General features: G+C 38.7%; 1 protein-coding gene across 2 annotated transcripts in view; it reads right to left on the bottom strand.

The window, feature by feature from the left end:
• LOC127645573 (apoptosis regulator Bcl-2-like) overlaps nt 1-24,022 on the bottom strand; it is a 66,038-nt gene extending 42,016 nt beyond the window's left edge. Inside the window, exons 1-2 of one of the 2 annotated variants that reach the window (XM_052129235.1) lie at nt 23,011-24,022; nt 12,411-12,474 (exon numbers count right to left, since the gene is read on the bottom strand). In XM_052129235.1, coding sequence (XP_051985195.1) covers nt 12,469-12,474; nt 23,011-23,487 — 483 coding nt within the window. In that variant the 5' untranslated portion in view covers nt 23,488-24,022 and the 3' untranslated portion in view covers nt 12,411-12,468. Of the gene's footprint in view, nt 1-12,410; nt 12,475-23,010 lie in introns of those variants that run through there. The other variant, XM_052129234.1, reaches the window with a different exon arrangement.
• Between the last annotated feature and the right edge of the window lie 702 nt (nt 24,023-24,724).

Below are 24,724 nucleotides of genomic sequence, written 5' to 3'. Positions count from 1 at the left end.
CATGTCCTGGACCATACTTTATAGACATTACCCCTGCCTATACATAGCCAATTCACAGCGAGGGCACCAGATCCCCCTTTATATTGGCCAATTTTTTACTTGGACATTTGAGTCCTCTTTTTTGGAATTTTTTTGTTAATTATTATTTCAATTAAATGCTATTCCGAGGTGTCTGTCTCTTGCTCACCCCGCCACACTGCACAAACTAGTTGTGTTTTCTAAGAATAGACATACCTATCCTGAGGGGTCAGTTGGTGGCCACTTTTACTCATCAAATGACACAAGCAGGTTTTACTCATTGAGGTTGCAATTATTCTGCAGTTTTTTGTTTTTGTCTGAAACAGAATTTATGAATTCAACAAAAGCTTGACATATACAACTGATGGATGCCCAACCATTCAAAGTCTTATGAATCCATCCTATCATTTTGTGGGAAGAACAGACCAAAATGTATGTTAAGTTAAAAACATTTGAAGAACTATTCCTTTAACATAAAGCATATATTCTAGATGTCTTTTCCTACTCCCGAAATGAGATCATGCTTAGACAAAGTCTAAGACGTAAGAATGTCTACATGATCCATCTGCACGTTTTATAGTCTGTCTGTCCATTGCATTCCTCAGTGCTTGTGAAGGGCAGATAAAAGAATTGAGAACGAGTTCAATGACCTCACCAGCACCCAGCTAATTCCTGTCCAGAGTGCCGCACCAAGAACGCGACGAATGCGTTGGTGCGTAGAAACAAACAATTGCACTTTGTTCCCTGCTGGTACAAGAGGCTTACATTCAGCCCACAGAGAAAGATTTCTCTACCCACCATCAAAGTAAGTTCACTGCCTACAGAGACAAGGTGCATAGCTTCTCCACCGCATGCCATTATAAAGCAGAACAAATATGTGCTTGGCACATACAAACACTTTCTTTAATTTGCCAACTAGCACAAAACCTTTAAGGCCGAAAGAGAAGACCCAAACTCAGATTCTGTCTAAATGATATCTGAATTTATATATGTACATTTTTCTTTTTGTTTCTTGCATCCACATTGATGAAGTCCCATAAGATTTATGTCAAAACCTTTAAAACAATTTTGTATTAGATCTCAGTACATCTTGCTGCAATTCTTCATGTTTTCCTGTACTAAGACAGTCCTATGCCGATTCTGAACTATTCTATTAACTACAGATTTTCAAAGGTGACTACTTAAAGGTGAAGTGTGTACAGGTTAAAGGAATGCTCCGGGTACAGTACAAGTTAAGCTCAACCGACAGCATTTGTGGCATAATGTTCTTTACCACAAAAACTGATTTCTACTCATCCCTCGGGATCCCTGCATTCAGTTGTGCTTGGACCAGCTGTCTTTGAGAGCAGAAGTGTGTCTGTAGAAGGTTGTGCTGCCCGTTACTCTCACTGATATGATGAGGTGAGTTTCCTGTACAGATGTAGTGCTGACTGCCCCTATTGCAATGTGGTACATAAAGCTTGAATTGCTCCGATTGTAGGAACATTCCTTAGTATGGAATTTACATACGGATAGTGAGCATGAATAATTGTGTTTACACGTCATTTTTCAAATAATTAAATGCACATAATTAAAATGTTAAATCAACAGCCCTAATTTATGCCAAATAAAACAAATTAAACTAGAAACTGGCCTGTTTTATTTTAAAAACGGGAGGCAAATTCAAATCTCATAATAAACAGCTTACTACAAAGTGTTCTTTGCACTATTTATAATAGTATGAATGACGTTTAGTAGCTACTATTAATAGGTCCATTCTAAAATTAAATCAGGGCATGCACATAGAAAAGTGTGATGCTTCAATCCTATGAGATAAATTTGAGGGAAGTTTTCTATTTTGTATCTGTATTTTGAAGAAATACCGCATATAATCTTAAAAGCACCATTTTAACTACATTGAAATTGTCTGTTACCACTCATGAGTTCTTGTTTAGAAAGAGGTTTATATTAGAATGTACAGAAACTGTCCACTACCTTTTGTACATTGAATAAAATGCTTGTACACAAACAATACACTTAAAAATATAGGTTGTTGTACTAGTTTATTTTATACATTTAAAAAAGATACTGGCTATAACGTGTATTTAACATTTTTGTTCTTGAATTTGATTTCATAAAATAATTGTAATATAAAATTATGTTAAATATAGGCTAATTTATAATATATATATATATATATATATATATATATATATATATATATATATATATATATATATATATATATATATATATATGTATGTATGCTAAAAGTTTTAAAACACTGTAAAAATGACGAGAACGAGTAGAGACGTTAGAGAAGTAAATTCTCACTTTTATAAGTGCAGCACATTGATCATTTAAATGTTAATATACCGATTTATTGATGTGAACTCAGAAGCTTACTCAACTCTGCCATCTCATTGTTGCAGACTTGTGTTGTAACATCTGGGATTGTATGCCAATTTACTGTCACAAATGTGGCATATTACTTGATTATAAGTTTAATCCAAAGACTATACAGGTCTGGAAAGCAGATGTGTCGAAGGGCTTGTGTGATTGATGATTGATGCTGTAGGCTTCTGAAATGTGTAGTAGTTCAGTGGTCAAGGAAATAAACACAGTCCCAAAAGGAATCGACTCCATCTTTGTAATAGTTTACAACGTTTTGAGTCGATTCTCGATTCCCAATGTCTTTTTGGAATTGATTCCCAGTCCTACTTCACATGTAAACTCTACATTAAAGCCAACACAATTGTATTATTTCACATGAATTATAAAAAAAGAAAAAAAAAGTGAAAATTGGCATTTTATAAATATGAGCTCTGCCTGTGCAAAGAGTTTTCACACACACATAAACACAAATCCTGGTCTGATAAGCTTCTGAGTGTCAGGATCAGAGAGACTAAACTAAACTCCCACGAGGGGGAAAAATAAACATATACCCCAAAGGGGAAAGAGGAGATCCAGGCTGAGGTAGGACCAACTAGACCGGTGTGGAATGAAACAGGACCAAATAACAGTACCGACCAACAGGACCGACTGGAACCAACAAACACACAGGACCGACTGTAAAACAAGACAAACTGGCACTGGAAAGCACACACGAGGAGGCTAAAATAGGTAGAGAATTCAAACGTGTTAACAGGGGACAGGTGAGTCAAATGAACTAATAATAAGCAAACAAGGAGGCGGCGTTTGATGTAACACAGAGAGGCACACAGAGATACAGAAACAAAACCACGAGCTCTCGCAAGACAACAAAACACCTGAATTGCATGAGGCCACATCGCCAATAGGCAATAAAGCAATATACACTCATGCCAACCGACAAACAAGAATGCATAGCAACGCCAAATCGATGCCACGCATTCTCGCACTAAAAAAAATCTGAGCGTACACCGTGAGGCAAACGGCACGTGATGCACACAAATTAGGACGAAAACAAGAAAGAACACCTGTGTGAGAGTTTGCCACACACAAACCTGAAATCTCAGACCAAGGTGACTGAACCTCAGCACAACGTGAACACAGCTCGCGTACCGGAATAACAGATTTAATTCTGTTTATTAAATCTCAGCTGTCTTTTCTTCTGCTTTCTATCTTGTTTCTGAACAGTGCTCTAAATCAAGCAATTCTGTGATTTGGCGACTAAACAACAGCCATTTGGCTCCTTAATGTTCCAGTTTAGGAGCCAATGGCTACTTAGTCATTGTTTTAGTCTGGAGAAAAATAGCAAATAGAGTACAATTCAATAAGAAACAAAATATTACAAGGATTGACTTGGATTTGTGTTAGAAGCACAGACACCATTATATCTTCTTCTCTCATCCAACACCTCGACGACACACATCCATAGCACCCCAGTGGTCTCTATTGTAACTGCGAGATTTGGTGAGAGATTCAGAGGGAAAACAGTGTAATACAGTTCTGTTCACTGTAATCAAATGCGGAAAGAAAAACTAACTTCATATACTGATCTACTAACACCACTACTTACAAGTTATACTAATTATGTCAAGGATGCTTTCAGACAGTTTCAGAAACCTTGAGGCTGAAGAGTTTCAGGAGAATTGAACTCAACGGTTGATGGCTTGACAGCTAATTTAGCTGCTGCATCGAACACTGAACATCACAGAACTTACAATTACAGAAGCATAGACTCCAACGCTAAAGTAACAGCAAAACCATGATGCTTTAGAAGTCTCGTAGTTCAGGCAACCACTCCCTGGGTTCCTGTCTTTGTAATGTGGTCTGGCAACCGTATTGTGCACACTCCTCTGTCTGACTTTTATTAAATGGGTGTTTGTAGTTTGATGAAAGTTCCTCTACGAAACCACCCGCACCCACCACCTGTTAACATCATCTCAAGATCAAAGGGGGCTAATCGCTGCTAGAGTTGAGGTTTACCTTATTAGCTGCTGCCTTCCAAACCACAAACTCTTTGTGATGTTGAACATGTGTGCAATGCAGTATTCTCTGTAGCCTTTTAATTAAGGTTAGAGAAGGACAAAGGTAGGACTGTAGACTAGTAAAGTCAAATAAACAGGTTTTATTATATTAAAAACTTTATTGACCTTTACTGAGCCAGAACTCAATCAACATACATTGGTGATATTCACTCAAAAACCATGTCTAGACATTGCAATCCCATTGCATTCAAAATACCAAGGCTCCAGCAGAAGAAAATATTCCACCAGCACAAATCCAAGTTGAACCACCCGAATAATTACAGCCTAAAACTGGCCATTTCAATAACACTTCCCTGTGGTAAGATCTTAAATAATTCAACAAGGACTTACTAGCTTAAGCTCGATTTAAAACCTGCCAAAACTTAATCTCAGGCCTAAAAGATCAACCAGACAGCTTCGCCTTCAATCTCAGCACCATACGATGATCTAAACGGGTCCTTTATTAATTTATTGTGTTGGTTCCAAGTTACTAAAGCATAAGCTTCAACACAGTTATAAAGGAGCTTGTTACCACTGATACTCTTCACAGGAGCACTGTCTTATCCTGTAGCTAACGAGAGAAATTTGTCAACATTTTGAGAGAATTGTTTTTGGTTGAGGAAGTTTGAGGGAAAGCAGACATGAGGGCCCGACAGCATGATATGGAAATTCTCCCTGAAAGCTTTTATCTTCTCAGCGTCATGCAGGAAGCATTTGTCACCACTTCAAAAACAATCTGACGGTTAGGACTGAACGACTGAAGGAAGGGTTGGGAAACGCAAGGAACTAAATGAAGTTTGTAGACTCAAGCTGATCCAAAAGTAGCCTTGTTTACTTTTTTAACTTACATTTTCCCTATCATTGACAAGAGATCTGTTGATTAATGCAGAAAATGGCCAAATATCAACTGGTTTATCATAGGGATGTGCACGAGTAATCGATGAATCGAGCACTCTGGTAAAAACATTACTTGAATATTGCAATTTGACTTTCCTTTGTGCTTTTGCCTGCTGTAGGCAACAATGAAACCATTTCTTTAATTGCCGTAACAATCTTGCATGATGTTGTTAAAGGAATAGTTGACCTAAAAATTTAAATTGTGTCATTATTTAAAGAGATTGTTTCACTTCAGGAGACTTGGAATGTATGTTTCTATGTGTAAGTGCAAATGTATTTTGTCATTTTTGATTCTAGATGTTGTTTGTTTATGCATATTGCTAATATTTTTTATATAAGAAAAACAGGTTCAAAGGTTGAAAGTTTAACTTAAATTCTAAATTTCAAGTAATTGATTAATTGTTTTTTATGTGTACTTAACTACAAAATTACTCTAAATGCCCATCCGTAAACTATCATAATGGCCAATATATGTCTATTTACTTTTTAATGATTATATTGCCATTTTTATATATCTAAACCATGGAACCTGTCTGTGACAGGGCGGAGGGTGGGGCCGGGTCGTGATTTTACACACCCGGCCCCTTATCAGACTAATCAAGCCCCCGAGAAGGATAAAGGCCGACTGTGGACGGTGGTGCAACAGAGAGAGAACGTTTACGGGCAGCTGTCCGTCCTATGCGTGTGTTTGTGTCTTTTGGTTTCAGTTTTACATTAAAATATTATTTGTATTGTCAAGCCGGTTCTTGCCTCCTTCTTTCCATTGTTCCCTTTACACTGTCCTTTATGTGTGTTAAAGAGAGAAACATATCATATCATTAACATCAACTCATCAACAAAAACATAAATTGGTAACCATGCTTTAGCATTGTTAATTAACCAATGTAACACCATGTTTCTATGACATTAATACAAATATTTATTCCAAATTGTGGGGGGTCTCAATCTCATGCTTCCAAATGGTCTGCGTATCTCCAGCAAGACAAGATAACACTTGTCTTGTTGCTATTATGCGGGTGCAGTCTATGGACATGTTGAGGTGAACCCTGGGGTGATGCATGCTAAGCCATCAGAAGTCTGACAGGAAGTAATGTCCTGCAGGCCATTTGCTCCCCACCACAACTCACATGTCAGCCAGTGACAACAGAGCATAATTGATTTCACACAGCCTGTCAATATTAGAACTTGCCAGTAGTTCAGTAAGCGGATATGCATTTATTATTGTGCTGTTATTTTGTCTGGTCATGTCCATAGTTGTCGTTTTAGTTTGGCTAATGTGTTGTTATATTTAGATGATTTATAAACTCCACAACCAAATATGGAAAGGTAACTCCATAGCTACAAGCCTCAGCCCTGTGACAGCCTACAGTCCATTCAAAGGCCATCTCATGCACCAAAAAATGGCAAGAGTAATAATGTGTACTAGATGAACTAGTCTGCCAGGATGCAAAGTTGTGTTTACAAGCTACCTGGCTTAATGCTTTTGAGGTAGAAATAATCAATGGATTTCACAAAGTTTGTTTAGCAGCATCAAATCTTTGGAAGATATTTAGAGTATAAACTAAACTGTCTACTGTAAAGGTTTTTTCAGTATATTCTGCTTTGTTTGAGTTATATCTGTGACTTTATCAGTAATTGTTTCTTTTTAATGGACATAAATTTGTATCACTATGTCTACACACAATTTATACAGTGTTATCTGTACAACCATTCATGGGGACTGCAGTGTCATTATTATTATTTAGAGCTTAAGCCCAGTCCTGTGCTCAAACCCCTCCATTATGGACATCACACCAAATCTGTTTACCTTACTGCACTCAAGGACTATATGAACCAGTGAATTCTTGAAATAGTTGTTGTTTACATGTTGGTCAGATGGTCTCGTCCTGTCTAGGTGGGTAATTCTTGTCCAGAATAAGCTGCAATTTAGAACAGACTTTATGCTGATACTCAAAATTCTGCGTCTATGCAAGATGAATGGCTATTTTCCAACTTTGAAACATTACACACTTTTGTACTTTTCTGTGGAAACTTTACTCACAGTCATTTTTGTATTTTTAAGCGAACAATAATGAAAGATTTAAACTAAGCAAGGAGTTTTCTGCTCTTTTTCTGACTCTGGATGACTTCAGTGACAGTGAGCCACTGCTCCAAATTACCAATTGCTCACAGTTACTTGAAAAAGCATAACTTTCATTCAAAGATATTTTTGTAGCTTCTCACAGAGTGACCATTCAGTACATCTTATCAACTCCACAATGAAGTTGCAAAAACAGTAGCTGGACTACAAATGACCTTTGCCTTACTAAATGGTTCTCTGCACAGACTGGGTCACATTGGGCATTACACAAACAGTTAACACAACCTGATAAGGTAGTGAGAGACCGATATAAATCTCAACGCTCAGGGTTTTCCATGGTTCCACTGAAGCTAGCTGGTATTTAATGTACACAACAATCAAGATATGGAATTGAAAATGCATGCTAGCAACTCCATGGATTCTATATGATGACATTTAGCCAGTGTCTTGGCAGAAGGTGCACATCTATATTTAGATGTTCTCACATAGCTCTGAATATTTCAAGGCCTGTGTAGTCACCTGATACTCAGAGTCAGTGTGGAGAAGGCAGTGTGCGGTGAGGAGACAGAAGAAGACAGCATGACGCATCTTGTTCAAGGTATGGTCATTTAGTGTCAGAGATTAGCCAGCTCATGTATCATTCAGCAACATGTGTTCAGTCCTGGTTGCGGCCACAGGGAAAGGAGGCTTTTTATTACAGTGGCATCAGTGGATACCAGAACACGTGTGTCTAAGTGTGCAGCAGAACAGATGGAATGAACAAAACATGACACATAACAAGCAAATGCCTCACCATGCAGTTACTGATAGACACACCGGTGTCATCATATTCCTGCTCATATGGACTTGTTTCTTAGACACAAGAAAATAAAGGTTCTTTAATCACCTTTGTAGCACCAGAAACCAAGTGCAAATTATAAAATGTCACCCTTTCAAATTGTAGCTTATTCACAGTGCGTGCCCATCACCACACTTTTCAAGTTTGCGCACTTGCGAGTCGAGTAGTTGCAGACCCTATGACAAATTTCAAACGTGCTTTCAGGTGTGTTCTTGTTATGTGAGCTTGGCCTTCAGAACTTTAGTGGCCTTCAGGTTCTGTATAGAACTTCTTATCAAGAACATTTTTCAGTTGGTTCTTTTGAGATTAAATAAAGTTGTTGATGTTACATCCTATTCTTTTACAGCATTATCAGCACTTAAAAGGTTCTCCTATGGCATCAGACTGCAAAATCCTTCCTGGAACCTTTATTTTAAGAGCGTAAATGCAAACTATTTAGCAGCTGACTACACATTTTCACATGGTCTAGATAGCGCTAAATGCATTCACATGCAAGCACACCCAATTTGACAGTGTGCTAAAACAGCCTGTGAGTTCTTCCTGTTGACCTGGGCTGGAGTGATTGTCCATGCACATCCCCACCCATGAAAGGGCTCTCAGGAAAGCAACACCCAGGTCATCAGCTTTATTTATTTACGTTCCTTAAATCGACAGGATCTCCTGAAGATCCCTGGGTACAGAAATATGCTGTGGAAGTGTGTAGAGCACCTCTGGGACAACAAAGGACAGTGCCCCCACCAACACCACTTTATTAAAACACACTAACACCATTGTGTTTTCAAACAAGTATACTGTACACAAAAACAATGCATTACAGTTACCATAGAGTGTTCGAGAAGTTGCTGCAAGATCATATTTATAGTTTGTCGTAGATGTAGATGTTTGTCCTTCATGACAGATGCAGTAGAAACCACTTAGAGTACCTATGCCAGTAAATGAATGTAGATTTAGCTATGCAAGCATGAGTTGCTGCATTTTAATACATCTCAGAATGTCTCAGAATTGTTGCATTTCGATATTTCTCAGAAAGAATGTCTCAGCGTTATTTCATTCTGATGCATCTCAGAACGAGTCAACGTTGTCGCATTCCAAGATGTCTCTGCTTTATCAGGTACTGTTAGCATAAACTGTTTTCTACTATCACTTTTGTAAATGTCTTTCAGGTAAATTGAACAGTTGCTGACCAAGATAGTAAAAGTTAATCAAAATGTCGGTGTTTATAGCAAGCTACCGGGATCATGTTATACTTGGTATTAAGATATGTCGTGGGAGATCCGATCACCTGTGGTCAGTCGAGACCCATCATCGTTTAGACCTGGTCGCTTTTTTTACACCACTTGTGATCAAATTTCGAGGGTAGGGTCTCTGATTTCATGACAACATACATTAATCACACTGTCAGTGTGTTAATGCATGATAATAAAATGCCATATTAAAAGGCAATGAAAACGTGAAAAAATGGCACACTGTTTCTCCCAGATGCAGCTGAAATTTAATCTAAGCACAAATGCAACATTTTGAGTAGAAATCTCTGTTTTAGAGGATTACTTGTATTAAAGGAGCTTTAGATGTCAGCGCTCGTCATTTGTGTCTATGCATGTTTATTTCAGATACACTGAAGAAGATCTGTTAAGTTCTTGTGTTTGTGTATGCATCCACTTTTTTACATTTTCAAATCAAATGATTATTTCCTTTTAAAGCCACTTGTAACTGGAAACATTTAAATTTGATTTAAATGTTTCCAGTTAGGTTGATTGGTTGATTGACAGGTGAGGGGTGGCGTTTCGCTACTGTCCATTGAGATTTGAAATGTGTCAGAACACAAGTAGAACACAAACCGGTAACACAGCTGTATTGCCACAAAGAACACTATTAAAGGTATTAGGAATAAGTCCCTTACTGTGGCAATTTCTCTCTTTCAGGTTAACACATTTAAAGCTAGCTACCAAAAAATGCTGGTTTAATGGCATGGACATCTGAAGGTAACAAGCCACAAAGGGTGTAAATCGCAAGTTTAATCATGATACAGTCCTGTAGTCCATGATACAGTATCAAGTATTTCAATCCAAAATACTTAAATACCCATGACAGGAGAGAATGTGCTATCTCTTTTTTTTCTCTTGGATACAACTTCTAGTTTTATTGCACAATTCTGTTACAGTTTGCTGTTTTAAATGTTAATAAGGGTGTTGATATGAAGATGTGAAAAGACTTGTAAATAATGTGGGTGCAGAGCAGGTGTTTTTTACTTTCCCTCGTCAGCGCTGTTCAGAATATCATGGCTGTTTAGCTGTTTGACATGGTTGAATTGCTCTGTAGAGCGGGACGTGGTCATGTGTCTGTCACTGGGGAGAGAGGAAGCAGTAAGGGCCATCACCTGGTGATTATTAATAAACACCTGTGTCTTGTTTCAGTGACGATGGAGACGGGCTTGAAAAGGACGACAGAAGGGAGAGAGAGACAGAGACACACACACCCAACCCTTAAGTTCAGAGCTGAAAAGCTAGTTATACCTTACCACGTGAAAGTGCTTATTGTTAGTGTGAAGCTATGTGTGAAAACAATAGAGACTAGAGATACTTGTTGTGAAGCTGAAAACCCCAAGTTTGTGGAACTGAAAAGGCATGAAAGGTTTATTTACCTGGACTGCAACCCAGCTTCCCGCTTCCTTATTGCTGGAACTTCTACATGCTCTATAACGCTTTAAAATAGAAAATTCTCATGCAGAATTTAAATGGGCCGTACGCACCACGATATCGAGTGAATCACAATTTAAATGCGCATGTGAGCTGCGCTATCAACATGATCACACGGGAGGTCGGCAAGTTGTTTCTGATAGTTCCGGTACACTAGGATCGGCGACATTGTGCCGACTCACAGACCGCCATAATCTCCCATCAGTTATGTTTGCATTACCTCAAGTTCGATTGTTTATCCCTGTAGTGCACCAGGAAGCACATCGTGTCAACAGCAGGGGAGATCAGGGTTTGGATCTTGCATCAAAACCAGGGAGTAATCGCGATTGCATAATCAGCGACAAGCGCTAGTCGAACGTTGCATTTTCACCTCTAATGATTAGGGTTAGCCATAGGTTTGGGTGGTAGACTTTATAAAAAGGCATTTTTCTACATTGTATTAATGCCTGTACAGCTGAAAACAACTCGCTTCACATATTGCTTTTGGCACCCCTACATGGACATTTCACCTGGAAAATGGAGCTCACATGTGCCCATCCACTCAACAACACTTACTGGTTTGGCCACGAGGGGCAGTGTTAAGAATTTCGGTAACTATACTAAACTATACTATTCAGCTAATGTAAAGTCAACCTACTCTTTCCAATCTCACTGTGAGATCAGTCTGGCAATATCCTGTCACCAGAGCTTGCAACCCTATTGACACATGTGCACAGATAGAGCAGAGTGCAACTTCAGAATTCAATAATTCCTTGCACATCCGTGTCCCACATGAGAAGTATATTTAGCCCTTATAAAACGACCTGCTTGAAAAGTACAGCTTAACACAAACCAAACATGTTTACAGTGAAAGTGGAACGTTTGAAATATTTGAAATTTCTCCTTGTAGAGTTAGTCAGAGTATTTGCTCATGGAGAACAACAACAGTTATGCTGCAAAATTAAAGGTATAAATCTCAATGACATTAGCAAACAGCTACAGCAAGCAACTGACGTGCCAAAAATATTTTATTACCAAGTATTACCAGAGTAACTGAGAGTGAAAGAGACAGATACAGACAGAGGTTACGCTGTAAGCCAGCCTTATTCCCTTTGGCTAGGCCACTAGGAAATGTTTGTGAGATTACTGGTGCTCTGCTGATGGGTGTTATCACTGGGGCAGATGGAAAGTCATGCGGCTCCAGTAAGAGGACCATGTGAGGGGGAAACTTGGCCTGATCGTGCATGTTACTGAACTGAGCTCAGGCTGGTCTGAGAGTGTGAAAAAATTCACACAGGAGCTAGAGTATACATGTACTCATGCAAAAGAATGTGCCTCACCTTTTGGGTGAAAAACATTTAACTGTATACACAAAAAACTCCTTTACACCCTTGTTCTGAACTATTTTGTGTGGGTGTTCATGGAAAAAAACAATCACAATCTGACCTCTTCAACTTCTCAATTGTTTCTCCAGACAGCAGTGGATTCAATGAAGATCAAATGGAGACTTTTGCTGAAGTGTCCTGTTCCTCACATCTGAGAAGATGAGATTTTAACCATGTCTGAAACTGTGCTCAAATTTACCAAGATACCAAAGTCTGCAATCAAAAGTCAATAATTTCTCATCAAATTACTAAAAGACAAAATTATCTTTTGGCTTTGATCCTTTTAGCTTTATATTCTTACTGTAAGTCAATAATTGTGTAATTTGCATCTATTTTTATTTCACCTAAGGAAATTTAAAAGAAACATCTGATAAAAAGTTGATACTTAAAATCGTGCAATTTCTAAACCACAAGGGTCACCAAATGGAATTGCAAAAATAATTACTTTTTTCCAAACAGTTTACAGTCTTCAGGAAGTCAACATTCAAAAGCCTACTTAAAGTCAATATATGGTCTACTGTCAGTGCCTGGAAAAATTCAAGTGTGACGTACTCTAGATATAGCTCAAGACTTCTTCCATTCTTAACTTTCATTAATCACTCTCCACGTCCTGCTCCATGCTCATATCCCTCTCAACATAGAAATCACAATGACTAATCTTTTACAGAAGCATCTAAAATGGGAACTACAGGAAGTTCTTGTCAGTAATTGTTTTGATTGTGCTATTAATACCAGAAACGTCATATTGATTGAGAATAATGGAACGATGGAATCAGCCATTGTAGAAGCAATCCAGGTATGCATATTTAAGAGGTATCCTAGAAATTCTAGAAATTTCTGAAGAAAATGTGAACAGAGCATGCCTATGCAAAACTCACCACCATGATCCTAGGGGGTTGTGGGGGGGTTGCTAGGGCAGTGCTTTATGGTAGACAAGGTGTTCTGAGTGGTTTTCTAGCATGTTGCTATGTGGTTCCTAGGGTGGTGCATGGTGGTTGTTTACAGGCCCAAGTCGAAAGAGCCATCTCCTCCTTATATAAGATAATCTCTGGCATGTCTCGGGGGTTGATCGAGCAACAGAAGTATTCATGCTTGTATTGAAGCAAAAAAATGTCTGATGGTAGATGCCGTTTTTCAGTAATTCAGCTGAACAGGTAGATTTCAGGGTACATGAACTTTCGCAAGCAATAGGTCAATTTCCTGTGTGATCATGTTGCCTCAAAAGTGGCCGCCGGCTGTGTTTCAGGAGTAGACCTCCACGGTCCACTGCAAACTCACATTAAGGTCTGGCTCCAGTCTGGTAAGGAACTTGACAATTTTTTCTCATTGAATGTCCTGTTTTACTAAGAAATACATGACTTATGGAAGTATATGGGTTGCAAATGTCATTTTATGTTGGCTTTATAACATAAAATGTATCCTGAAACTTGGTTTTGCTTATGTATATGTATAGCTTCAATGGACTCTAAGTCATTCTGGATAAAAGTGTCTACCAAATGCATGTCTCTCTCTATCCTTGCCTGCCCTCATCATATCTCCAGGTGTGCCCACCCAATGTCTTCAAAGAAACATGGTTTTAAGACCGCTGGTATAAAGGCCAGACCTGAAATCCCCCTTTAAAAGACACACTAACACAAACAGTAAATTCCAAACTGATGTCTCCACTTAAATGTCAGTGCTCTTTTGTAAAGTCACATTATATGCAGACAGCAGATCTGTGGTTTGTGCACAGCATGATGGCAAGCAAACTCCCACTGCAGCCCTGCTTGAACCTGGATCAGTAGGCTCGAGTGTATAATTTAAGAGCTGAGCAGCTGCCAAGACAGCCAGTCATTCAGCATTTACTGACATGTCACATAAATAAACACAGGTGCTGCTCGCGTGGGTTACAGGCACATTACCTTGTCAGGCTACAGGAGGTGTGCCTAGCCCATTTGGCACACGGTTCCCAGGAGTGCGATGGGGAGGGGTGTCCAAACGGGAAATTAGAGTAGAACTGGGTAGTTAAACCATGGATCAAATATGCATTCATATTCAAAGGGTTGAGTTGTTTCAGCTGACTACTCTTTGTCCAAGTGTTTTGAACTATTTTTGACTTCTCAAAAACAGAACATTAAAAATGACACCATTTTTTATATTTATCTCTTTTGACATCAAGAGAGGCAAGGGGCACTGTTATATCATTTATAGCATGACCACCCGGAAATTGTACCCACATAACTCTTACAGATTTTCGCAGACCATTCATAAAATTCAATAAATCCCGCCTCTGAAACGACTTTCCTTTTTGGCTGACGTCAGGCCATGCAGACTATTGGTTCATGTCAACCAATATCCGAGTAGCTATTTAGGCACTGTTTACTGTTGTACATAATGCAGCCTTTCTAAAACATGATTCTAGATTGAACTTAATTTACAAAACTAAGTGCAATTTAAGATAGCGCTTTCACCGCACGAGAAAAACAGGCGGTAAAATATCTTTTACTTATAAAGAGATGTAAGGTGTCCTTTTTCTATCAATCATGATGGCAGTAATTCATATAATCAAATAATGATCAAATGATGGAGAAGAGCATTATAACCTGGCATATCCCAAGTTGTAGTCAAGTGTACTTTCGGCATGTTAAAGAGATGATTCAGGGGTCTGGATCACAGTGGTGCTCAGAACTGACCCACAAGTTCAGAATTGCATGTGCAAATTATGTTCAGCACAGATTTTGTGGCTACGATTGCAATGCTCCCTGATCTGCATAATTCCTTTAGTGAATCAAGCGCTAAACCAGCAAAGACAGCACATGCAAATAAACATAGCTTTTAACAGCTGCAATTCATTCTTAATGAATTTCCCTCATATTATTTCAATGTTCTCTGCCATTTCTGCTGATTTTTCTCAAGAATCATCCCAGAAAATGTGAAAATAGTAATATTTTGTCTGGGGCTGGATGTTCTGTGTAATTCTGTGTAGAATGGTTCAAACCCATCAGCTAATGTATAATTGAAACGGCCTGGACAATATATAGAGTATGACTCAATGTGTTATTACCTGAATACAGGCTTCTACCGTCTATGAGAACACGGTGAATAACAGACCAAAATGAAACACTAGGTTGTTGTTCAGAATCAGACAGGAGGGTAAACAAACAAACGGTCTTGTGATGCAGCTGGAATAGTGTAGCCTTAGATACAAATTTAAAGCTTACAGGGCAAGGCAGCAGACTCAACAAGAGCAAGCCCACAAATGGCACCTATTTTTAAGTCTTGTGTTAAACAGGAAACAGAAGGTAGGCTGATTTCTGAACACACACACACACACCACTCTAGCCTGTCCAAATGTCACCATTAAGGTTAATGAGCCTGCCACCTCCATCAATGTTTATAGAGCAGGGTGGAAAATATAACCCTGGCAGGATTTAGAGTATCTAGTTGACTTCATCACAGTGATCTAGTAAACTTGATTCTTTTTATAGAAAACCACAATAGTGGTCTGGGGCAATGTGATCCCAGTAGCTCATCTTATTATATTACTGAAGAACATGTTTACAGTGTATGATAATGTTAAATATTCTATATTCACCTTAGCTTGTCATAGAGACTTTGCATTAGCATAGTTTTAAAAATTTTCATCTTTACCTTCTAGCTGAGCTGATTTAAGGTGAAATCACACTAGGCTTTGAGCATGCAAAATTACTTAGGACATTCTAGGGCTTCTGTTTTTTAATAATTAAAATCATAAACAGGGGTTTTATAATGGCAGCTGATGGTCGAAATAGTGCATTTATATACAGAATGCAATATAATGATAGCACATGAGATGTAAAAAATGGCTGAAATGATTATAGATAATATTTACTATAATTTAAAAAAAATAATTAATCCCTAAAAAAATAACAGAAAATATAAAACAATACAATATATATTGTAGTATAATATGATATAATATAATAGACTTTTTTTATCAAATGTATTTTATTTATTTATAAAATATCAAAATTATAACAGAAAATGTTTTACAAAAGATAATAAAGGACTCCAGACTGCGAATGAAATGGTCGCAAATGCGACCATAAATAATTTATTGCAACAATAATTTAAAATCGAATCGCCATTGGCGGCAGTTGGGTTGTGTGCGTTCATATGCAGTTTCATCAAATATCATCTTGTGAGTAATTGAATACATCTTCAAAGCATGCACCAGTGTGTCCTGAGCTGCTTTTAACCCGTTCTGTTGTGGTGAGCTCGCTGCACCGCACACAACAACAAACCCAGCGCATGAGAGTCGTGACCAAATTAGTCTTTTGAACCTGGTCTTTTTTACGAATCACCCGAAAAGAACTGAGGGTGTGAACTCAGGAGCTCAGGTTAGCAGTTTGAATCAGATTCACTTTCTCAGCAAATCAGCCATCAGTGTGTTTACAACTGGGAGCGCAGACATATAAAAATAGGAGTCCCATGTGTATTTCGGGCTTCTTTATAATTAACAGTCCCCGCACAACATTATATATATATATATATAGGACAATTGAGGGACTCATCCACAACTATTGTACAAGGTGCAAACATTCATTGATGGTCAAGAAGACAACAAACTACTATAGGCATACTACACTTTATGTAAATATCTGTAATGTACATTCTGAAGAGCAACACTAAATAAAAAAAAAACATGATCTCTTATATTTGTATAAATTATGAAAGGGGTGTGAACACTGACGAGACAAAAGGGGAATGCAAACACACATATCTTCTCAACTACATATACTGTTTATTAAATCTCATATTAATAGGTTATCAGCTGTCTTCCTTTTCTCCTGTGTTTTATCTTGTTTCTAAACAACAAATCTAAATCAAGCAATTATATGATTTGGCGACTAAAAACAGTCATTTGGCTCTTTAGGTAATTTTTCAGGAAAATATAAAAGTAATTTATTAATTGTTTTTGTCTGGAGCCCTAAAATACCACTTCTGTTCATCAGCTAAACAGGCACCATTACCGGCCAATGCCAATAATCCCAATAAGTCCAAACATCTTCCGATATATCGGGCCGGTTGCTAATATCAACTGATGATAAATTCAAAATATTTTTGAATATATGCTGCAAGCCAGCTTTGAAGTTTGTACTCTTTAGATTTTGCTAAGAGGTCAGTTTGTGATTGTGATGATCAACGTCTATATGAATGCGCAGGTGTAGTGGCGACTGTGGACAGACACCTCTATTTCAGACGAGCTGCTCCGGCCACTTTATTATCCAGTCTATCTCAAATTAAATGACTTTACTTGCCAAATATTATATGTGGGAATTTCTTTTGCAATTAATTTTAAGTTAAATAATTACATTATAAGTACATTTTATTAATTATATTAATCAAATAATAACATTATTTGTCAAGATGTCAAGAGTTCACCAAATTTGAACTTAGCTATGCAGAGAAAAACTAAACTGCTACCCACATGCTTGCGTTGCCGCTCTCCATCATTTGCACACTTATGAATGGAAATTAATGGAGCACAAAATCCATGTGACCGCCCCTTTATTTAGAGGATTTAAAACCTTTGACGTAAACACTGGACTTGTCACTTATGCACTTGTGTAATCACTTCCGCACTGCAAATGTAAAAACGAAAATGATATTAAGGCAGAAATTGGATCCACTGGTCCAGTGAGTCGATTAGGATCTCTCTAACATGTTGATTTCAATGGTGATTCACTTAGAACAAACAAAATTAAAGCTGCTTTCTACTTGGGTCTCTCCTTCAAAATCAGTTTACGGGATTTTTTCACAGTTCTATTGTCCGCCAAGTGAAAATTGTATTTCAGATCACTCTCCTCAACAAACCACATGATATAAGATGTCATTCATACTGTAGCATAGCACAACCAGTGTCGGGCAAGTTCTGCACTTAAGTTTAATACTTTGTTCAAATCCCTACTCCTAAGCATTAGCATTAATAGTGATGCTTACCTTAGCAAACCACTAAATATCAAATTAATTTCAATAGCTAGTAGGGTTGCCTTTATTTGTAGTTTCCATAGTATTTTCGCTGTTGTATAATGCAATTAGTTGTCACAGATCCAGTCATTCAGTGACGCAGGTGTATATTTTACTGTTATAGTGTGTTCTGGTCTATTTCAAAACCATAAATGGAAAGAAATGAGTAAATAGAGGGCTATTCTTTCCTGATGATAAGGTCAGCCTGAGTGTAATTCTTTGATATGTCTCAGAATTTTCCACTTTCACAGGTCAGGACTCAAGGGGAATGTTAAACTTTCCTTCCTTAATGATCAAATGCGACCTTTGCATTATTGATGAACGCCCTCTGGACACAGTGCTTTGAAATGTGCACACCCACATTAAGTCTTTGTTCTAACAGACTAGCTAGAACTAGGCTATATTTAATACAGTTATGGTCCATAGTAGGAGAACAGAGATTTGGAGAAGGAATGCAAGAGAGAGATTCAGAGTGAGAAAGGAAAGGGAAGTTCTAGATTATTCCATAAGGCACTTTCCTCATTTCTTGTTAGCTGTTCTGAGGATTGGCTGCCACACCACAAGTTCTCAGTCATATCTATAACTACTATGTTTGTCACATCACAGTTCACATAGAGTTCATTACTGTTAAGCTCATATCCTGAATGACCATTCAAATGTTAGCAGAATGTCTCTCGCGGTTCCTTCTCCATTCAGTCTATGCAGAAAGTCAATTATAACTTTTGGAAGTCTGAACAAATAATAAGGCAAGAAAACTAGGATAGTGTTTTTCACTATTTTGCCACACAGGTCAATTAACTCATTTTGTGTCTCAGGACTTAAATAATGAGTTAACCGTGAGCCGATCTTCTCTTGCTTTACTCTCATTCAAAAAAGGGTCATAATGAGCTAATAGCTCAAGAGTTCCCAGGAAATATCCATTATGAACCTCATCCAAATGTGTTGTTTTGCCTCTGAAGATTTCATGACGCCAAATGAAGTGTCACATCTAAAAGCCTCTGTAAAATACATTTATTCCTCTCTATCTGTTTGAAATTGTAGTTGCAGGTGACTATCTACTCCTTCAGCTGCTAATAAGGAGCACTGCAGATTCTTCCATATTAAGTAGCACTGCTTATGTGGCCTGTATGTCTCATGCTCTGGAAGTTTTCCATACATTCTTTGCCATTTTATGTTTGCCAATTTGAGTACATGCTTGATGTTAGAGCACTTGAGGGTGGTTGCGTTTGCTCATGTGAATACAGAAGACATGGGATGCAGTACAGAGATGCTGCAATTTTACTGTAGATTACAGCCATTGGCTGACTTAGCATATTGTACGTCATTTAGAAATTGTTGCCTGTCATATCTTTAGGAGAATTTTTGGTTAAATCAGCTTCTTCAGGACTTCTGTTTGCCAGTTTGAGAACAATTTAATCCCTCTGCTGATCTGTCAACCTCTGCGACGCTGGCCATAATGCTGGATCATCAGTTACATACTAACATCATACTCCACCACTGTCCTCTGAGGAATCATTTCTTTAGTGTCTACACTTCCATCACCTTCTTCGCCGGTCCTACTTCTACCTCCTGCCTCTACTACCTCTTCTTCCTCTGATGTAGGTACAGAGCCCTCTACAAGCATGATGAACGCAGGATTGATAATACCCTGAGCCATAAATGACATGTCTGACATGTATGCTACCATTAGGTTCATGTGCACAGTACTGTATACTGAATAGTATAAGTATAGTATAATACTTATAGTATAATGGCACTTGAGATGATACTTTAGTCTTTCATGATTGTGATTGAGATTGTTATTATTGCTATTATTACACTATGTAAATTAACCTGAGAATGCATATGCAATACAAGCTGTGTACTTGGCATTCATAAAGATGGCCCATTTATATTTTTACAATCCAGGCCAAATGTCCTTTCTGTTGAAAATGTTACAAATATGTTGGATGCTTAAACCATCTATATTTGCCTAACAACACTCTGGACTTACCTTGACTTACATCCTCAGCTACATTAATACGAGCAGTAGGATCTTGTAATGGGCCTGCTTCTTCACTCTCTGTGACTCACTTTCTGGAACCAGGTTTTTATGTGTTTAATAATTTTTTATTTGTTTATTTTTTTCCAATTCATTATCCTGCCATCTTGATGTTATGACCAAGTTTGCTCATATTAATATTTTGATGCAAGATCACTCAATCAGTCTGTATCTACAAACATCGTTTACATATTGTTTTCCATATTTGCTAACATTTTATCTCTAATCAAGCTTGCACACTTTACGTGTTACTTCGGTGTTTACAGTGAGATAAGAACATTTATCACTGGCTTGGAAACAAGTTTCTCATCTCAGATGTAGCGAAATGCAGACTACCATGCAGCATCTATTTACACAACATACCGGCATATTAGGTCACCTCAAAAAATGTGTTCTCACCTGATTTCATTGGAGAGAAATATGTGAGGAGTTGTTTCCCTCACTTTGTTTCTTTTTCTTCTCCTTCCTCTCTTTTCTTTTCTGGTATCTCAATTTTTGATTGGACATCACCACACTCAGTTGACCGTTTCTCTCCACTCTCCCTCACAGCCAATTGGCGATTGGCATCACTCTTAGACAACCAATCAAATGCAAATTGCGTATATATTGTGCTCATGGGAGGCATGTACAGATGTGTGCCTGAGTTTGTCAAACGGGTGAGGAACAAACAGAGAAGTAGCACAGATATAATAATAGTAATTATAATTTCAGGATCTTTGAGAGCCCCTCACATGCATGACCCTACTCAGTGACCTTTTTCCCCCCACTTACAATGCACCTGCTCCGCCCGCACCCTTCAATTATATATTAAAGCAAACTCTGTGATAGCTAAACTTAATAATCATTTAATATCATTATACATACATCAGAGAGAGAAGGAAAAATGTCAATAACTTGCTGCCGTGCATGAAAATCGTCTGTATATTTGCTCCTCATCCTTGTCTCCTCTTCCTCTCTGACACCCAAGGGCTCTTTCTCTTACACCACGCGTTGTATAGTCCCGCACATGTTGTGCAATGCTGTTAAGCTGCGTTCACACTGCCACACGCAGAGACAAAACAACCTCATCTCATTCATATTCAATGAGAGCTGATGACTTCCGGCAACACGAGCGAAAGTGACATTGTGAGATGTGGGCGTGTCCAGCGACACGACAAAGTTGAGAAATGTTTACATTTATGCAAATGAAGAGCGACTTTCGGGAGTGACAGACAATTCGAGAGAAGATGGTACTGTAGAGCTCACGTAATCCTAATATATTAATAATAATATTAATTGTAAAGAAACAGTGCTGTTTAGACTCTCCATACACACCACCAGCGACCTAACCGCCAGCCACTGGCGACATGCAGCGACAAAGTAGCTGGCAGTGTGAACGCAGCTTTACCGTTATCACTTTTGGAAGTAAAGAGCAGATTTCCCTTTGATTGGTGAATGGTGAAAGTAAAGCGCATCTTCCACGTGTCTCTTTATTTTGCGCTCTGAAATAACACAGTAAACCTCGTTATATTCAATTAATGCTTGTCACTGGTAGGACCATACACAGGGCATCCACTGTCTTCACTAATCCTGGAAACTTTCATCTTGACCAAATATTAAAAATGCTCACCTAATGAACGAAACAGTGATTGTGTAAAATAAATAGATAATTCAACGTGAAATTATTGCAAAACTATATGTAATTGTGTAATTAATTAGGTTAAATGTGTATAAACATTTCCAGCGAGGTAAATTACAAATGTTTATAAAGTTACCCACAAATATAATTAACTTACACTGACGAGCAGCACTATATGGTCAGATGACCCATGTCAATGCATGTCAGTGTATGAAGAATGTATGCACATGGGGCACATCTTATTTTGTGATTTGATTCTCCATTTGTACTGTACGGCACTATTATCATCCATTCTCCCTTTTTTCTTTCTTCTCTTTTTTATTGATAGACCTATAATTCTAAGTAGCGTAGTTTTATGTTTGAAGTTTGTTGTATATTCACCTACGGTGCGTTAGTGATCGTAAATGTGGTCAATATGGGGGGGCCAGTGGTCAAAGTGTGGTTGGGGGGGGGGGTAGAGTCACGATACTGTAGCTGCTTTATAATGCACATTTTAGCAAATGTAGATGGTACCTGTGTGCTCGATGCATACAAAAAACTGCATACTGCAAAGATAGTGTGGGTAGTATGGTGGTATGATATTCTGCACATAGCATGACCTAAAGTAACATCTTAAGATGCCAAGTAAATATCTAGACAGGAAATGCATGTGGTTAAATTATGTTTGTACAACATCACATGCACAGGAATAGCCCAGGGTCATTTAGACACATGATTTGGTGAGTAAATATCAGTCATAGAACAGGTCATTGGATAAGACTAAATATTCTCCTGTTTGCATGAATCAATCAACCAACAGCAGTTCCTGAAAGTTCCTGAGAGCGGAACCACACCTTCAATCTCTGCAGATAACGGCTGTCATTGAGGGCTTCACAGTGAAGGCGTTAGAGGGGTGTGACAAATCGCCGCCGCTCATTGGCTGGCGGAGATTAACAGACAGTGCTATGGGCCAATTAGCAAACGCTGGACGTTTAGATCACTTGACGCAAGCAACGCTGCGTCACCAAAGGAGAGGTATATAAACTGCGCTAATGACATACCCAGCCTCCGTTCTCCTGGATCCAGGCGTACAGCGGGCCGTTAAGATACTCCGTCATCCAGCCCGCAATGTTGTCAACCTGCGCTGTCATCTCCTTATTCACACATTCCACACAAACGGTCCCTCCAAATTCGAAAAACGCGATAATTCTGCCCCAGTTCACCCCGTCCCTGAACAGCTCGTCTATGACTGCGGTGAAGCGCTGGTGCGCCGTGAGGGACGTGAGATGCAGCTGCTTGGACATCTCCGCAAAGTCCGACTGATATAAGCGCTCCAGCTCGTCCCCGGCCTCCCGTAACACATTATGAAGAGCGGTGCACGGGTCGTGACGGATGTCCTCCTGCATCCCCGTCCTCTGTCCGTTAGAGACACTGTCATCATGGGCATTCGCTTCCCATACGTATCCCTTCTTCCATAGCTTGTGGTGGATGTACTTCGCCACTATACTGCGGTTATCGTACACACTCTCCTGTGCCATATCGACCTCTATGTCGCCAAATTACCTCAGTATGAGTGTGAGCCAAAGACCTTCATATGCAGCGATTGATGTTAATCTTCTTAAAAAAAATAAAAATAAGTGTGTGGTTAAAATGACGCACTTTCCTTAAAATGAACTTATTGCACTTGAAACTGCAAGTTGCAGCAGTGAATGTAGAAAAACGCCCACTTTCTGCTCCCAGCTGAAAAATCCAGGGATATACGGGAGGATTTAAGCATGTACATCCACGTCAGAATGAAAAAGCATACCGTGCGTGCATGCATGAGAAAGTGTCTGGTGTTTTTGGTGGGATTCGCGCGCAGCAAGTCATCATTTATCCGCGGGAAAGAGTCCAGTGCTGCGCGAGACGGAAGAGGCTGTTCGTGTTCTCGCGCACTTTCGAGTTTCGGCTTTCGCGAAGCGACTAGCGTGAAGAAAGACTTTCTCAATGCAGTCTTCTGTCGCGTTCAGTCTGTAGATACAAGCTGAACGTGTAGCTGTTAGAACGGTGTGTAAGTTGTGTGTTTCGAGGTGTCTGCTGTGCGCAGTCAGACTGCCCCCTTCTTAGCAGAGAGGTGTTTCCTGTGGTGCTACGTCACTCATTCACACACATTCACGTGCGCGCGCGCCCTCCTGCACGGTGAACTATAATGTTATTATCTGATTCATTTATTCTCCTGTGACGCAGTAATTAAAGGTTTTGGCATTTAGATTTTTATATCATGAGGCCTATTGCTAGTGTTGAATAGTAACGGGTTATATGTAATTTGGATAACGTAATCAGATTGCAAAAAAATCTGAGCACTTGTAATTAATAAGTTCTATTTTTTCACGCACCATAATTGTGTATGATCAGATTACAGTGATGAATGGATTACATGAATACATTTTTTAAATAATAAAAAAAAAATAGTAGGCTACAATCCCTATTCCTAAATAACATGTAAAAATTCATGCATGTTCTCAATTCGATCTTGAAAAACGTAGTATTAGTTTTGCATGACCCTTTAAGTACCTTTTGATTACTCTTTGACTTCATGTTTACAGATGTTTAATGAAAAGAGTGTTAATTGGTAGTTATACCATGGTCTGTTCTAATCCTCGATTCTGATTGGCTGGAAGGCCTGCAGTTCAAACCATTGAATAAACAGGTAGTTCCGGTCACCGTTGGATATTAATGCGCTGTTTGTAACGCTAGCAACATAACACTACAGAGCATTGTTAGTGTAAAAAGACG

The sequence above is a fragment of the Xyrauchen texanus genome, chromosome 6 (genome assembly GCF_025860055.1).
Source record: "Xyrauchen texanus isolate HMW12.3.18 chromosome 6, RBS_HiC_50CHRs, whole genome shotgun sequence".
Taxonomy (NCBI): domain Eukaryota; kingdom Metazoa; phylum Chordata; class Actinopteri; order Cypriniformes; family Catostomidae; genus Xyrauchen; species Xyrauchen texanus.
This window is presented reverse-complemented; position numbering and strand designations above follow the sequence as displayed.